The sequence below is a fragment of the Miniopterus schreibersii genome (assembly GCF_964146895.1).
Source record: "Miniopterus schreibersii genome assembly, chromosome: 1".
Taxonomy (NCBI): Eukaryota; Metazoa; Chordata; class Mammalia; order Chiroptera; family Miniopteridae; genus Miniopterus; species Miniopterus schreibersii.
In genome coordinates, this window is record NC_138101.1 from 192,935,834 (window position 1) to 192,952,436 (window position 16,603).

At 44.1% G+C, this 16,603-nt stretch overlaps 1 protein-coding gene across 3 annotated transcripts in view; it reads right to left on the minus strand.

Annotated features, from left to right (window-relative positions):
• The window catches only part of RPS6KA5 (ribosomal protein S6 kinase A5), a 107,268-nt gene extending 102,777 nt beyond the window's left edge, over window positions 1-4,491 (minus strand). The window contains exon 1 of one of the 3 annotated variants that reach the window (XM_081117755.1): window positions 3,999-4,491. In XM_081117755.1, the coding sequence (XP_080973881.1) occupies window positions 3,999-4,095 (97 nt within the window). In that variant the 5' untranslated portion in view covers window positions 4,096-4,491. Of the gene's footprint in view, window positions 1-3,714; window positions 3,839-3,998 lie in introns of those variants that run through there. The other 2 variants (XM_081117757.1, XM_081117756.1) reach the window with 2 other exon arrangements.
• Between the last annotated feature and the right edge of the window lie 12,112 nt (window positions 4,492-16,603).

Below are 16,603 nucleotides of genomic sequence, written 5' to 3' on the forward strand. Positions count from 1 at the left end.
ATGGTCTAAAATCAGATTGTGGTGATGGTTGTATAACTCTATAAATATACTAAAATTCATTGAATTGTACATTTAAAACAAGTAGATTTTTATGTTATGTAAATTATATCTCCGAAAAAGCTGTTTAATATAAAAGACATTGTGGCTTCTACCTTGCTCTCTCTTCAATCACTTGTTCTGGAGTAGCAGCTGTTATATCATGAGGACATTTAAGCAGTCATATGGGGAGGTCCACATGGCAAGGAACTAAAGCACCTTGCCAACCACACGTGAGCCAGCTGTCTCAGAAGGGGAACCTCCAGCTCCTTTACATGCCTTCAGGTGACATCAATCCTGGCAAACACGTGGACTACAACCTCATGAGACAAAATTATCAAGCTAAGCAACTCAAGTCCAGACTCCATAGAAATCATGCTGCTGTATAAGCAACTAAGTTTTGGGGTAATTTGTTACACAGCAATAGATAACTAATAGCTCTTTCTTGACCTCCTACTCAGTGTTAGGCTCTCTCTCCTAATGACAGACACCTATGGAAATGTTTTCCCAGCAACCCTTCCTCTCCTAAGAGTTTAGTTTCACCCTATCCATGTGTTTACTGTAGCAGCTGTCATGTTAGTAGAACATGATCCCATTCCCTGGCCTTAACTGACTGATCCAAAATAGGGCACCTGACCAGAGCGAGGCCAATAAAGACCATCCCTGAGATTTTTAATATCTGAACCTAAGTAAAAGGCAGTGTCTCTCCAGTATCTGAAGCAGTAAGATATAAAACTTGGGGTCTGTCAGCAGCCATGTTCTTTCCCATGTGGGAAAAGTTGGACTGCAGAATAAAGTCATCATGTAGAGACAAAGATTCAAGATGAAGGGAGTAGATAAGTCTCTGGTTCCAGTGGGAACCTTGTCTTTCCAGTGGGAAGACCATATCTGCCTTATAACCCATCATCTAAAACGGCACTCAATACATAAGAGGTAATAAAATATTTATTGAATAAATGAATGGGTAGGATAACCCAGTATCGTTCTAGTAATACCACCCCTTTTTGTTGCTATTGTGCAAGTTAGATTTGATTATTTGAAACCTAAAAGTCCTAATCTTTTCTTTGCTACCTTTATACTCTGTATAATCCTTTAGTATTGTGCTTATGATAACATACCCTAATTACTGGTTTGCATGGCTTCCTCCCCTACTATCAGAGGGCAAAACATGTTCTTGGTCATTTTCAGTTTCATCAGTACCATTCTAGTGTAGAAAACAAAGTGCTCAAGTAATGTACGTTTAACTGGTCTAATCAATTCTTTACTGTTCATTCTTCAGCATTTATAGTCACTGTCATCAATTTATCAACCACCTTATATATCCAAGGTACTGGGAATACAATAAATTATTAGACTTGGTCCTGGATTTTCATCCATTCAATGAATTCATTCAACAAATATGTGAATACTTACCATATGCCAGGGGCTGAAAATGGACAAGGGATGTGGTCAAAGAACAAAGAACAAGGTCTCAAGGTCCTTACAATACAGTACAGACAAGTAAATCGAATATATAGCATTTGTGTTAGATGTTATTAAACATATGCATAGGCTGCTAAATAGTAGCAGGGATTATGAGGAGTTTGCATTCTACTTCAGAAGACATGCACAGAAAAAGATGATAGCCTGGCAATGTGGCAGAGCCTGAGCACTAAATGAGTGATTTGTTTTCCAAATTACACAGAATTAATTCACATACTTAAAAAATATATACTATTATGGAGTGATTTCCAGATTTATATTCAACCAATATCTCCTGGGTGCTTAATACGTGCCAAGCAACATGCTTAGCACTTTTCCAAAGGGTCTTATTCAATTTTCACATTTTATAGATGAGAGAAGTGAGTCTGTAAGAGTGAAGTGACTTGCCCAAGGCTACATAGCTGAGATTTAGAATGAAGTCTTCCAATTCCATGTCCAGCTACGCCATGCTACTTCAGTCTACACAACTGGAACAATTTCCATGTCATTATATGTGACTTTTATTGCCTTTTCATTCATCCTGCGGCACACAATACAGTGTGGGGGCACAAATGGGCAATCACCAACTGCTGACTTAATATGGCTATATATTTGTCCACATTTTGAGAAGCAAGGGACCACTGTCAGATCAGATTACTTTGGTGCCTATTATAGCATCGTGTGCCAAGAGGAGCACAGTTGGCTGAAGATGACTGAATTTTTCAAGTTATATTTTAACAGTGTTTTTTACCACTATATCCGGTCAGTTATTCCAATGACTTGTCCATTTCCTTTGACAGTTAACAGTACTAATGAATGCAGTATAATCTCACCATCCATCAGAAAAATTTCTGAAATGCAAACTTGAAGCTGATGATTCACACAGCAGAGAAAGGGAAATAGAGCAGCACTCATTGTTTTCTACAAAACTAGCATTGTTTGCAAAACCCAGAAACCAAGCAGTTGGTTGACTACTAATAACAAGTAGGTTGCTCTTTGGTCATTTAGCAAAAAGCTGCTTGTTGTACCACGGTCAATGGCTGAGGAGCATATGACTTCCAGTAGCTTTTGCTGTACAGAACAATCCTAGATATAAAAATCAGTCAATCGTTATGTAAGGTAAGAAAAAGAAATTCAAAATCTCCATACCAGAAAGCACCTGACACTGAGTCTGGCACAAATCAGATATTAATACTGAATAAATGCTTAGAGAATAAACAATTTAATAACCCTTTGAAAACATCAGTTGTCTAGTAAATCGAGAGAGAAAAATCAAACCAACCAAACCTACACAGGTTACGTTAGGAACTCAAATAGATTACGGAGTAATTGGCTCCTGATACATAAAATCACAACGACCAAAAAATAAGTGAGCACGCATTTAACATCCCCTTAAATTAAGTCACCACGCGGGCACTCCGTGGAATGCTGACAGACGACCAAATTAGAAGTAAGAAAAACTGAAAGAACTGTGACAGACTAACTTTGAAATCTGTTCAAAACAGCAAGGTGAAACCTGCTATATAAGCTCTGTGTCTACACAATAAAAGAATATCTTAATATGCGAAGGAAGCTGAAGAAAAAACCTTTACAAAGGTCCACAGGAACATTGAATAGCAATAACGAACAACTCGTTTAAAATACTATCTGTTCAGAAATGAAAAAAAAAACACCTCTGTCTAACTCAAGACTGGGCTCCACAAACATAATCTAAACTTGCTGATTCGTCCAAATAAGCGTTTTCTAAAATGAACAACCCGGACCCACACGACGAGTAAAGTAATTTAAGTATGAAGCTTGGGACAACTCCAGCGATCTCAAACATTAGAACATAAGCGCTTAAGCCGGCTAGTGAGTCACTTTGAACTCGAGCTTTCAATTTATCGAGCCTTCATTTCCAGAGACCTCTGAAAGAAATTCAAGGCCAAGTATAGTATTTCATGATAATTGCAAATAAAAGCACTCAGTCCCTGGAGCCCGCGATCCCTGTGTCTCACTAGAGGCTGCGCTCATGAAAAGCCCAGGGGACGGCCACCCTTTTATCTCGTCCATGAACCCCAGCACCTTCAGGGGGCGATTCCACAAACCCTCCCTGGGACCACCTCTGGGGAAGCAGAGGGGTGGAGGAGTCACGCTCCCAAAACAAAGCACCGTTCACCGCACACTGAGGAAGGCGCCCCGTGTACCCCAAACAGGATGCGCTGACAGATGTGTCACCTGTGCGGGAGAGGGGCGCGAAGACATCCTCGCAGACGAGTGCCCGCAGGCAGCTGTGTGCCGCCCCGCGGGCCCCAGCGCCCAGCGCCAGGAAAACTTTCGGACCTCACCCCCTCGGCGCGCCCCGACCTCCCGGGACCCCCCGGCTCCCGCCCCGCCCGCGAGGCCCCGCCCCGGCCCCGCCCCCCGCGCCGACCCCGCGCCCCCCGGCCAGCGCGAGCGCCCGCGGGCCCTCGGGGCGCGCCCCCGAGCCGGGCCGGCCGGCAGAGGGCGGGGTCGCTCACCGGTCCGCAGCTCGTGCTTGACAGTGAGGAGCTGCTCCCCGCGGGCGCCGCCATCCCCGCTGGTCCCCGCGGCGCCGCTGCCGCTCTCCTCCTCCATCTTCTCCCTTCACGATCCCGCGGGCTTCTACGAGGGGACCCGAGAGGCAGTGGACGCCCGGCCCCTCACAGCTCCCGCTGCAGCCCCAGGAGCCCGGGTGCGGCGGCTCCAGAACTCGGACGCGGCGAGGAGTCTCTTTCCCGCTCTGGCCGCACGGCTCGCTCCTCCGCCTCCTCCCCCTCCAGCTGGCACCGCTAGTACGGCGCAACCAAACCGCCCCTCGCTCCGCCGCCTCCTCCTTCGAGCCGCTCCGCCCACAAGCCAGCAAGGTATCGGAGCCATTGGGGCCGCCATCGCTTATTGGGCACGGGGCGCGCGCATCTGTCACTGCCGGCTCCCATTTGGCTACCGGCTCTGACGCCTCAAGAGCCGCCCCGCCCGCTCCTCGAGTTGTTGTTGCTTGGCGGGGAGGCAGGAGAGGGAGGAGCGCGGCTACTCCCATTGGTGGGGTCCGAGGTTTTGCCCCGCCTACTTCCCTTGGTGCGCACGCGCAGTCAGGACCTTCCCTTCCCTGACCTCCCCAGAGCCGTCACGCCCCTATTCCCCGGCTTCAATCTGTTAGTAAACAGTGTCTAGTAGTCGGGAGGCGCTCGGGGTCTGTGATTGGCTATTGCTGAAAGAGGCGGGAGGGCTGATTGGGACGTTTGGTCCGCCAATCACCGTGGACAGACGAGGGGCCTGGAGGGTAGCTTTTCTCACGCACGAGATTGCAGGACAAACCTGAGGGTCCTAGGTAGCGACGCACAGGTATGTCATCAGCTGGAAGACAACGTGTCTTAAAAAGGTGTGACTCGCTGTAGTGAGCCCTAAACAAGTTAAGCGGCGTTTGTGCTTAAATACAGGTAGTTTTTAGCAAAAATTCACCCCAGCTCTAGATGAGGACTTTTGCAAAGGATAGACATTTCCATTTTGTACAAGACACATACTAGGGACCAAAAGGATGCCCAGATTAATAAAATGCAATACAACCCCTGCTCCTAAGCAGCTTTCAATAGAACGTGAGAAAAAAAGACAATCTGTGTATATATACACAGGAAACTGTAAAGCAAAATTTGAAATAAAAGTCATACAGACTGTTAGAGAATTGCACCAATGGCAATAATTATTGTCAGTAGAGGAGCTGGGGAAGGCTTTTAGGGCAAGGAGGCATTTGAGATAACCAATTTAAAGGATGGGCAAGGTGGAAATACCAGAAGCAGGCATTTCATACAGAGGTGGTAACTGTGAGCATAGATCTTCAGGTAAAAAGGCAGAGGTGGGTTAAGTGATAGATAAGGCTGATGGAGCATGCTGGAAGAGATACAGCTGAAAAGGTAAGGTGTGGAGGACGTTGACTACCACGCTAAGCACTGCATATTTTATTTAGTTCAGGATGGGAGCCTCAAACAGTAGTTGCAATATCAAAGCTGTTCTCTTGGAAATTAGTGGGAAGGACGGACAGAAGGGACGGGGAGAAAGAGAGCAGGGTGAAAACACTGTTGCAGGGATAGAACTTATGGGGGCCTAATTTGTGGCAGTAGACATGAGAATGGGAAAAGGAGAGGTTGAAAGATGGACACTTGGACATCACTCACATAGAAGTGACCTTTTAAACTAAGCATGGGCTAGATCAGAAGTCAGCAGAGTTTTTCTGTAAAGGACAAGACAGTAAATATTTTAGGCTTTGCTAACCATGTGGCCTCTCACAACCACTCAACTCTGCTATTGAAAGCAGCCATAAGCAGTAAATAAACTAATGGATATGGCTGTGTTCCAATAAGACTTTATTTATGGACATTGAAATTACATTTCACATAATTTTCACATGTCACAGTATGCTTACTCTTTTCAACCATTAAAAATATAAAAACCATTCTTAACTCTTGGGCCACTGAAAACAAACAAACAGGCAGTAATCCAGATTTGGCCTGCAAGTCATAGTTTGCAGACTCTTGGATTAGATTGCGTGGAAGATAAAGCAGAGAATCCTCCCAGCCCCTTCAGGTTGCCCTCAGCTCCCTGAGCTTACCTCTCTGGAACATTTATCCTGCTAACCCAGTGATTTTCAACCTTTTTCATCGCATGGTACACATAAACTAATTACTAAAATTTGCAGCACACCAAAAAATATAATTTTTGCTGATCTGACAAAAAAAAAGGTATAATATTGATTCATTCACACCAGATGGCTATTGTGTTGGCTGCTGTCATTTTTTCATTTGACAATGTAAGGGAAAAGAGGTCAGTGCCCCTCACTAAATACTTAGGTATTGCATGTTTTAAAAATTCCTGTGGCTCCCGGCCGGGCGTGACTCAGTGGTTGAGCGTTGACCTGGGATCCAGGCGATCGGGGTTCAATTCCTGGGCAAGGCACATGCCCGGGTTGCGGGCTCGATCAATGACTCTCTCATCATTGATGTTTCTATCTCTGTCTCTCCCTCTCCTTTCCTCTCTCTGAAATCAATAAAGATATATAAAAATAAAAATAAAAAAATTCCTGTGGCACACCAGTTGAAAGTCATTGCACTAAACCCTGACTGCCTACTTATTTGTCTTCTCCACAAGTAGTGTGCTATTTGTAGCTAGGGGATACTGTGTGCAACTGTTCTTTTGTTCACTCAATCACTTTTACACCAGTGATATAACAAGTACTGTGGTAGATACCAGAGGCACAGTGGAAGCAAAACGTGCAATCCTTGCATGCATAGGGCCTACAGTCTAGAAATAGAAATACGTCTTAAGTCATGACATAAGGAAATGTAAACTTTGCATTGTGATCATGCTGTAAAGGAAAATTATAGTGTGCTACAATAAAATTTATCAGGGTCCTAATTTAGGTCAGAGGAGCTTGAATGCCATTATAAGGAAGTACTATTTAAGCTGATTCTTAAAAATGAGTAGGTTTTAACCAGGATGTGGCAGAGACTGGCCTGATGTTCACCAATCTCATTTCCTCTTCCTGGACACAGGAGAACTGCAACTTTTTTTCCTTTGCAATTAGGCTAGGGTCATGTGACTGATCTGGCCAATGGGGTATGGGCAGATATGATGTGTGCCATTTCCAGACCTGGCAGAGAAAACCCCATGCATAATCCCTCACACTCTCTTCTCTTTCCACAGCACTACAAAGGTCACATTATGAATATGGGGGTGCCACAGTTTAGAAGAACCCTGAACCGCTCGCTGGGTCTCCACTAGAAGAAGAGCCACCCTGACCTACATCACACTGTCATATGAGCAATAAATAAATCTTATTAGGCATAAGCTACTGCGATGTTGGGGGTTGTTTGCTACCAAAGCATAAGCTAGCCTATCCTGATGATTTCACAAGTGAATTGTTGGGGAGGGAAAATTCTAAGAAGGCGCAGATGCAAAGGACTGAGGCAGGCAAAGAACCTATTTTAGGGACTGAGAGAAAGGCAATAGGGTCATAACACAGAAAGCAAGAGATGAGGTGTGGGAGGCAGGCAAATACCCAGTCACAAAGCGTGCGCTAGGACTTATATATTTGGAGTTTTTCCTGTGTGAAGTCAAAAGCAATGGAAGAAGTTTAAACAGGGGAATGATATAACTGGGGCAGCATTTTTCAAAAGGTTGCTGTGGTTAGTGGTTAGTGGGCTGGAGGGGCAAGAGGCAATAAAGGGAGACCCGATAGGGGGTTATCACTGTAGTCTGGCCAACAGATGATAGTGGATGTAGTAAATATGGAAAGAAATGGAGTGTTTCTAGATACGTACTTTGGACTTCACGAATTACTGGATTTGGTGGGTGAGGGATAAAAGGATGTCTGCAATGACACCTAGTTCCTAGCATGAGGAGCTGGGTGGATAGAAAGAATGGTGGTACCATTTAAGGAGAGGGGTGAGTTGAAGGGAAAGCATATATCAGAGAGAATATCAAGACTTTAAATGCTAAATATCCAATGCCAGTATTAAATAGCTACATGGGTATATGAGTCTGGAGAACTGCAGAGAGGTCTAGCAGAGAGATATAATGTTAGGAATCCTTGGCAAAGACATGGTATTTGAGGCCAGGGGTATGAGTAGGATTCCCTGGGGAGAAAATGAGAAGAGGAGCCCAGGACTGAAGCCTAAGAAATTTCATCACTGAGCTGTTGGAGTGAGAAAGTGGAGTCAGAGATGTAGGAGGAAAACTTGGAGAGTTTTAGATGTTGGAAGCCAACGCCATGTTTCAAGGAGGCAGTGGTCAGCTATGGCACATGCCCTAAGAGGTCGCATAAGATGAGGTCTGTGTGCCACTGGTGACAATATCCAAGGCAGTTTGCCACTGGTGACAATATCCAAGGCAGTTTGGGTAGAGCAAATGAGACGTGGAATACAAACAGTGTGTGTGGGCATCTTTTTCAAGGAGTTTGCCTCTGACAGAAAATAGAGAAGGAAGACCCCAGCTGTAGGAACCCAGGGAGTTTTTAAATTTATTTTTTATTTTCAAATAATTTTAAAATTGCAGAAGCGGTTCAAAAACATTACAGAATTTCCACACATCCTCCAAGGAGCTTCCTCTAATGTTAATATGTTACATACCGTAATTCAATCATCAAAAACTGAGAAATTTACATTGTTACGATGTTATTAAATAAATTGCAGACTACAAATTTCATCACTTTTTCCATAAAAATAGTTTTTATATTTTTAAATGGTTCAAAAAGAATTAAAAGAAGACGAGTAGACCGTGACGTGTGAAATTTAAATTTCAGTGTCCATGAAGTTTTATTGGAACACAACCATGTTCTTTCTTTGCACCAGGATGCAGTCCAGGATCCTACACCATATTTAGTTGTCATGGCTCCGTAGTCTCTTCCAGTGTGAAACAATTCCTTAGTCCTTCCTTACTTCCATGACCTAAACTCTTTTGAAAAGTACTGGTCAAGTATTCTGTGGAATGCCCTTCGATTTGGGTCTGTCTGATGTTTTCTTATGATTAAATTAAAATTACCCATTTTGGGCAAGAATACCACAGAGTTGATGTGCTCTTCACCAATTCATCATATCAGGGGTGTGAGTTTATAGTATTCTTATTGCTTATCATGTTAACCTTGAACACTTGGTTAAGGCGGCCTTTGCCATATTTCTCAACTTTAAAGTTATTATTTTTCCCATTGTAATTAATAAATATTGGGAAGCCTGTGAGATACATTTAGATATGCAAACTTTCAACCAATAATTTTAGCATCAATTGGTGGATCTTGCCTACAGCAGTTATGACTGATATTCTAATGGTAATTTTCTATGCGATTGTTTTTTAAAATGAGAAGTACTGGGACATGTTTGAATGGTGCATGGGTGGATGAGGGAGAGGTTGGAGAACCAATAAAAAGAATCTGAAAAAATGGGCAGAGCTGGGAGTCTGAGCTGGCTGAGAGGTTTGCCTTTGATGGGAGGAGGCCCCGAGTCCTTCACCAAGAAAGGAGCGAGGGAGGAGGGCTTGAGGCAGGCACGGACCAACTTGTGGACTTGGGGGTATCTTGGTCATCTCACCTTGGTATCCCTGGCATCTAGAATAGGCTCTAGCCCAAAGAAGACTTTCAGTAAATGTGGTTTTTTTTGTTTTTGTTTTTTTGTGTTTTTTTTAAAATATATCTTTATTGATTTCAGAGAGAGGAAAGGAGAGGGAGAGAGGGAGATAGAAACATCAATGATGAGAGAGTCATTGATCAGCTGCAGCCCACAACACGAGCATGTACCCTGACCGGGAATCGAACCCCGATCGCCTGGATCCCAGGCCGACGCTCAACCGCTGAGCCATGCCCGGCCGGGCTTCAGTAAATGTTTGTTGACTAAATCACTTAATATATGAATGAATGAATGAGTGAATGATGAATGAATGAGTGAATGAGTGAATGAATGAGAGAGTTGGAAACCTACATTTAAAGAGTAGGTATAAAAAGAGGAGCCAATTAGGGCGTAATCTCAGTGAAGTAGGAATAAGCTTTATGAGCTGATCCCACTTGCAAATAGTTAAAAACACTAAGATGTGCGCACAAGTAGCAGAGAGTTTATTTCAAGACACAAGTCCTTGTGCTGAGTGATGGGGGAGGTGGGAGGAGATTGACTTGGGAATTGAGGATGGTGGAAACAGTTGAGAACAGTCACTGTGGAAAATAAATATAGCGAGCCAGCTTGGATAATTGCTGACTAGCACTGGGACCCAGGTGGAGTTAGAAAGCCTGAATCAGGAATAGTTAAATTCTTCCTCTTGCAATTTATTTTCCCCCTCAGGATTGGAAACAAGCTGTTGGGCAACAACCTAGTTGAAATGAGTGACCCTGGGGCCCAGGCTGGGTGAGCAGGCGGTGAAGCCAAGAAAAAACTGCCAGCCTGCGAGAATAGGCTGGACTCCAGGAGCAGGAGCTTATTAACGTAAACGAGTAAAACAGCAGCTCTCAGCCTTGGCTGCACACTGGAGTCACCTGGGATACTTTAAAACAAAAACAAAACTCCCACCCCTGAAAAGTGACTTAATTGGCCTGGGGTGGGGCCTGGACACTGGGATTTTTTTTAGTTCCCCACGTGAGTATAATGTAGAACCAGTTTTGTTATGATTCTAATGTACAACCAATAGAGAGGATGGTAAGTGAGAGCAAGTTGGAGTTTTGAAACAGCAGCAACTTTTCAGAGGTGGTGATATTGCCAGATAGGGTGGGAAGAAAATATATATATATATTGGGGGCTCAAAACACCAAATAAAATGGGTGGGATCTTAGCTGATCAGATGGTGATACAAAAGAATGGCTTGGGGTCAAAGGAGGAAACGTTCCTAAAGGGGTGTGAGATTATCAACAGTAATCTGGATGTAGTTGCTAGAGTTGAGGAAACATCACTGGTCCCTCCAGCCCTGAGAGATGGGCAAGTAGGGAGGGCAGCTCTGTCCATAAAATGGAAAGAGAAAGTGTCCAGGAGAAAGTCAGGTTTCTGCTAAGGCCGGGAAGAGTAATAGAAAAAAAAGCTTGAAAATATGTTTGCTCCCCTTAGAAACTGCCTTTTGCCAGGCCTGCTGGTATCTGGCACCAGAATGGGGGCCCCTGCTCACCCCTTTTTCTTGTGGGCCTGTGTCTATGGTACCATGCCATGTGGCTTCATTGATCCTTAGCAGGAAGGGGAAGGCTGAAGCAAAGTGGGGGAGGGCCTCGTTGGTGTGAGCCCTTAGGAATTAAGGAACCCATTATTCATGCAACATGAGCGGGAAGCTCCTTGCCTTTGGATTTGTAAGAATTAGGGAACGTCAGAGTCTCACCACATCACGCCCCCTTTCACTGGCTCCATCAGAACACTCAGATGTATATTCAGACGAGAAAGCACTTCTTTCAAAAAGTCAAAAACAGCATTATCAACATCTTGATTCTGTTTTTGACCTTGTCAGGACCTTCACTGGGTGATGTAGCTCCGGTAAGGTCAAGGGCACGCTGCAGGCTGCAGAGACCAGCAGAGTTAGGAGGTGTGAGGTTCATGTTCTTGGAAGATACCCGTCCACTGCTGAAGCTGACATACTGCCACTCTTCCCAGAGTCAAAGATGTTGGGAAGGCACACACACACCTTGAGTGCACAACCAGGAAGGAAATTGGGGGGGCGGGGGGCAGCTCTTAGGCAGTTTCCCACTCTCCCTTCAGTTATTCCAGAGAGTACCTACAAAGCTTAGAAACCCTCAGAGTGGGGCGGCCTCAGAGCACTAGCCGAGTAGGAAGACCCGGTCTGAGAGCTGGCCGTGTGGACCTGTGCCCAGGAGCGCACAGCTGGGAGAGACTTTAGAGGCATGCACATCACTTATATATCCAGATAAAGACAGTCAAGACATTTTTACTCCCTACCTCCCCACCCCTCCACCCCCAAATCTTCCGGAAGCAACGGAAAATAAAACAAAGCCAAAACACAGAAAAAGTCCTGTTTTTAATGAAACAAGGAAACTCGCAAAACCTCAGACCACAAACACGAAGTATGCCTGCCAAATACTGTAAAATCGGTACTGAAATTGGTGAAATGTTGAGAGGCAACAGACACTGCCTCCAGCCTTGAGCAGGAATCATATTTCCTTAGTGTTGCAATCCCCAAGGACAGAATCATTGATCCACTGGAGTGGGGTTTCCCAAAGGTGAGGGGGACTGGCACTACTGGGGGATTGAGAGATATGTTTAGGTGTCACACAGACCATTGTTTAAATTCTAGCATAATGCAAAAGTGATTCATTCAGGGTTCTCTTCCATATGTGACTACATCAACAAGAAAGTCTTGGTTTGGTGCCCATGGTCTGTAACTTACCTCTGATTTGCACTAATCTCTCTTTCTAACCAGGAAAATAGAGGCTCCGACCCCGCTTCCAGCAGACAGCTGTACCCACTGTTTTGTTTTCATTGCATTGATTTTAATAGTTACTTTCTATTTATGCCAAGTGATTCTGGCTTTTCAACCAGGAAAATGATATGCCTCCTTTTAAAATAATTAAAAATTGGGAATTGATTCTAAGAAGAATATTGATTATAATAGAGGTGATATGCAGAAGAGGTAAAATGGGAGAAGTGGTACCCAAATGACTGGAATTTGGGTTTGAGTTACAAGACCCAAGGACCCTACAGGATGAACAGGTAGTGTTCTTGCAAAGAACTAGTGTGACAGCAGGGAAGGCCAGCATCAGGGGACCAGGATGGTGGTCATTGATCTCTGTTGGCTGTGACCTGGCCTCCAAGCCAAAGGCATTTCCTGGAGATGAGAGGGTGAAACGGATGGAGTGGCAATCGCTAGATTATAATCCAGAGAGACTAGATGAGAGGGCCTTGCTGGGGGCCCTGGGAACTTCCTGAGTGCCCATACTTGAGAACCCCAGAGACACCCTCATGGAGAGGAAATTAATAGATTTGGAAACACCAAAGCAAAGCTATCAAGTGCCTCAAGGTCCTTTCTCCATCCCTACCCATGCTGTTCCTTAACAAAGAATTCTCCATCACGTTGGAGAAATTTCAAAATTATCTCCCTTAAAGAAAATCTCAGAGAGCAGGTTCAGGGGTACAAATAAGGAATTAGAGAGCAAAAAAGAGGGTACAGTGGACTGGTGGAGCTCGAGAAAGGAAAGCTGCTTTAGAATCCATCCAAAACAGAATGAACACAAGTAAATGCCCAGTGGAACAATGCTGAAAAGAACAAAGAAATGTTAAAAATTATAAAAATGTGATCATTATGGGAAATGGACAATGCAGATCCAAGAGCATTCCGGAAGCTCCCAGAACAGATGGAACAACAGAAGAAACTTAACTGAAAGGAAGATTTGAGTCAGCAGGTAGAAAGCACACCCTGTGTCAAGGTGAAATTTGTTCAGGGTGATCAGTAATAAAATATACCAGATAAAAAAAAAAAAAAAGACAAGGAAGCAAGAGGCCTATCTATAAAAGTTAAGAGCAGGAAGGTATGACTCATGAATTTTATGTTCTACCCAGTTGCCCTATAAGCCTAACGACTATTGGCAGTCATTGGCAAGCACAAAAGAACTCAGGGTTTACACATTCTTGAAAAAATCCTTTATACTAAAATCTGGATGAATCAAAATCAAAAGGAGAACTGAGGATTTAAAAAAAAATACTGAGGATGAGTTTTGAATTGTTTTAAATACAGGATTAAGAGTAAGCCACTGTGGAATTTATAGTGTAAAAGCAAAATGTAAACATCACAAACCCTTACCCTGTAAAAATAATTATATACCTAACAAAAATTGAGAAGTGAGGGGCCAGAGCAGTGGGAGGACTTGTAAGGATATAAGTTTACTCATCTTTAATGTCAGGGAAATAATCACTGATTAATAAAATGCATGAACTATAGCGCTTTTTTAAAAGTATGTTTTTATTGATTTCAGAGAGAGGAAAGGAGAGGGAGAGAGAGAGAAACATCAATGATGAGAGTCATCCATAGGCTGCTTTCTGCACGCCCCCTGCTGGGGACTGAGCCCGAAACCCGGGCATGTGCCCTGACTGGGAATCGAACTGCGACCTCCTGGTTCATAGGTCGATGCTCAACCACTGAGCCACGCAGGCTGGGCAACCTATAGTTTTATAAAGCAAGCCTGATTCCAACTTCTTGATAGTTTTTATATTAGTTTTTCTTAAAGGGGGTAATTTTTGTGGTAGAGAAATATTTTACTGAAGTTCAGCATCTGTTTTACTTCAGTTACATTTTCTATAAGAATTAATTTTAATCACTTTACTTAAAAGTGATTTTGCAGATTAAAACCCCACCGTTGTCTATTGATCTTTCTACTCTGTTTCTGTGCATAAGGACCGGTTGAGATGATATATCCCAAATGTTGGGAAGTGAGATTATGGGCATGTTTTTTAAAAAAACTTCCTCTGTGTACTTTTATGTTATTTTTATCATAAAACAGATACATAAAAAAAAAAAAGTCATTTCTCTGAGTCATGGGATAGAACAATAATATGGCTCTTATGATCTTTGTTCCCAGGTGGTATTGCGGTGATTGTGTTATGTTACATGACAAAAAGGATTCTACAGATGTAATTAAAGTCATTAATTAGTTGACTTTAAGATCGGCAGATGATCTGGGTGGGCCTAACCACATGAGCACTTTAAAAGCTGAGCGTTTTCTCTAGCTGGTAGCAGAAGTCAGAGAGTGGAAGCATAAAAATGCTATGACGCAAGAGAGACCTCCTGTTGCTGGCTTTAAGATGGAGGGGCCCACATGGAAGGGCCCTGAGAACAGCCTCTAGTTGCCAACAACCCACAGGAAAGCAAGGCCCTCAGCCCGACAACTGCAACGACCCAGATGCCGCCAACCACCTGAATGAACTTGGAAGTGGATTCTTTGCCAGAACCTCCAGGTGGGAGCCCAGCCCGCCTGACACCTTGATTCTAGCCTGTGAGACCCTGAGCAGGGAAGCCATTTGATCTGGCAAGTTCTGGCCTACAGAACTCGGAAACAATAAAGTGATTTATTTTTTTAAGATGCGAAGTGTGCAGTCATTTTTTACGTAGCAATAGCAAACGAATACAATCGGTCAGACATGCAGAATGGGAATCATCACCATGAACGTGGGCAGCATCCCCGTGCCACCCCACTTGTGTTCCTTAGCACCTCTGGATCTGCAGAGCTCAGAACAGCTCCAGGAGCCCCACGTGCTCTGCGAGAAACCGAACTATTTTGTGTCATGGCTAAAGACTCCGCTTTGGGATTAGACGTTTGTGGAGACTGTGACTCAGATTACGCCTTTTGTACTAGTTGACTTTTTAAACAACAATAACAAAAGTTGGTTTTAGATGAATAAATAGACAAGGTTCAGCCAGAAAGCTAGAGATAAAGGGGAGAGGGTTGGGAAAGGGCAGGATGAAGGGTAGGAAAGCAAATGAGTGGGAGGCCGAGCAGATAAAAGTGGTGAAAATACCCCTGCCCCACCTCAGCTTTCTTCCCGTCCTTTTCCTCAGAAACAATCATTTTAACTCTTAGATATTAGATATTCTGATGTTATCTCTGTAACTGTCAATAATATACTTCTCTCGCTATTGAATGTTTTATACCTTATCTATCTTCCTTCTTACGTGATAAATGAGGCTTAAACTCCTTTTCGCCAGCGCTCCCTCCTCTCTTTATATAGTTACGCAATTTCTTTGTTTCTCCAGATTGCCTGTGCTACACTGATACACCTTTGTGTCTTTTCCAGCCACTAAGAGCAGCATCTCTTGACCGCTCACTTTCTAAGGAGAATGCAGCAGCACCCCTAACTTCTCTTTGCATTTGCCTCCCAACTTCTGCCATAGGCAATTTTAAGGCTAACAATTTACATTCTTTTTTATATCCTAGTTCACTCTTCCAAAGACTGATCCTAAAAAAGTGAAAAATCACTTAAAAAGGGCGCTGGCATACACAACTCGGGTAGGGGGCGAGAAGCTGGGCGTCAAGCCAGAGAGCGTTGCACCTCACAGGCCTCCGACGCTCCCAGACACTCCTAAATTTGCTTGGGAGCATGGAGGTGCTGAGGAGTGTTCCAGATGTGGGGATCCTGTGTGTGCTGCAAGAAGATCATTGGAGCAGGGAGGCCCTGGCACAAAAAACTGCTTCCCACGTGCCAAGTGTGGGAAGAGTCTGGAATCAACAACTCTGACTGAGAAAGAAGGTGAAATCGGTGGTAAAGATGCTATGCAAGGACCTTTGGGCCCCAGGGATCGGGCTACAGCCAAGGAGCCGGAGCCCTTGTTCAAGTTCAGTAAAGGTGTAAGCCTAGAACCCAGGTCCCACACCGAGAATCTCTGCGTAGCCTGGGCACAGGGAACCCGGCACCAAACTACTGTGCAAGGGACCAGCACCCGCGTGCTGTGGGCGGCCCTGTACCTGGCCGGGCTGGCTGACGACAGGAAGGCGGCCCTGTATCCTTTTACCTGATTCATCAGCATTTTCAAGGACCATTGCTTTTACATTTTAAATAAAACTTCAGCTTGGAGAAAAAGGGCACAGAAAATCACATAAACAGCATTTACATTGTTGTGACTCTGTGGATACTGTTCTCTCAAGAGGCGAAAT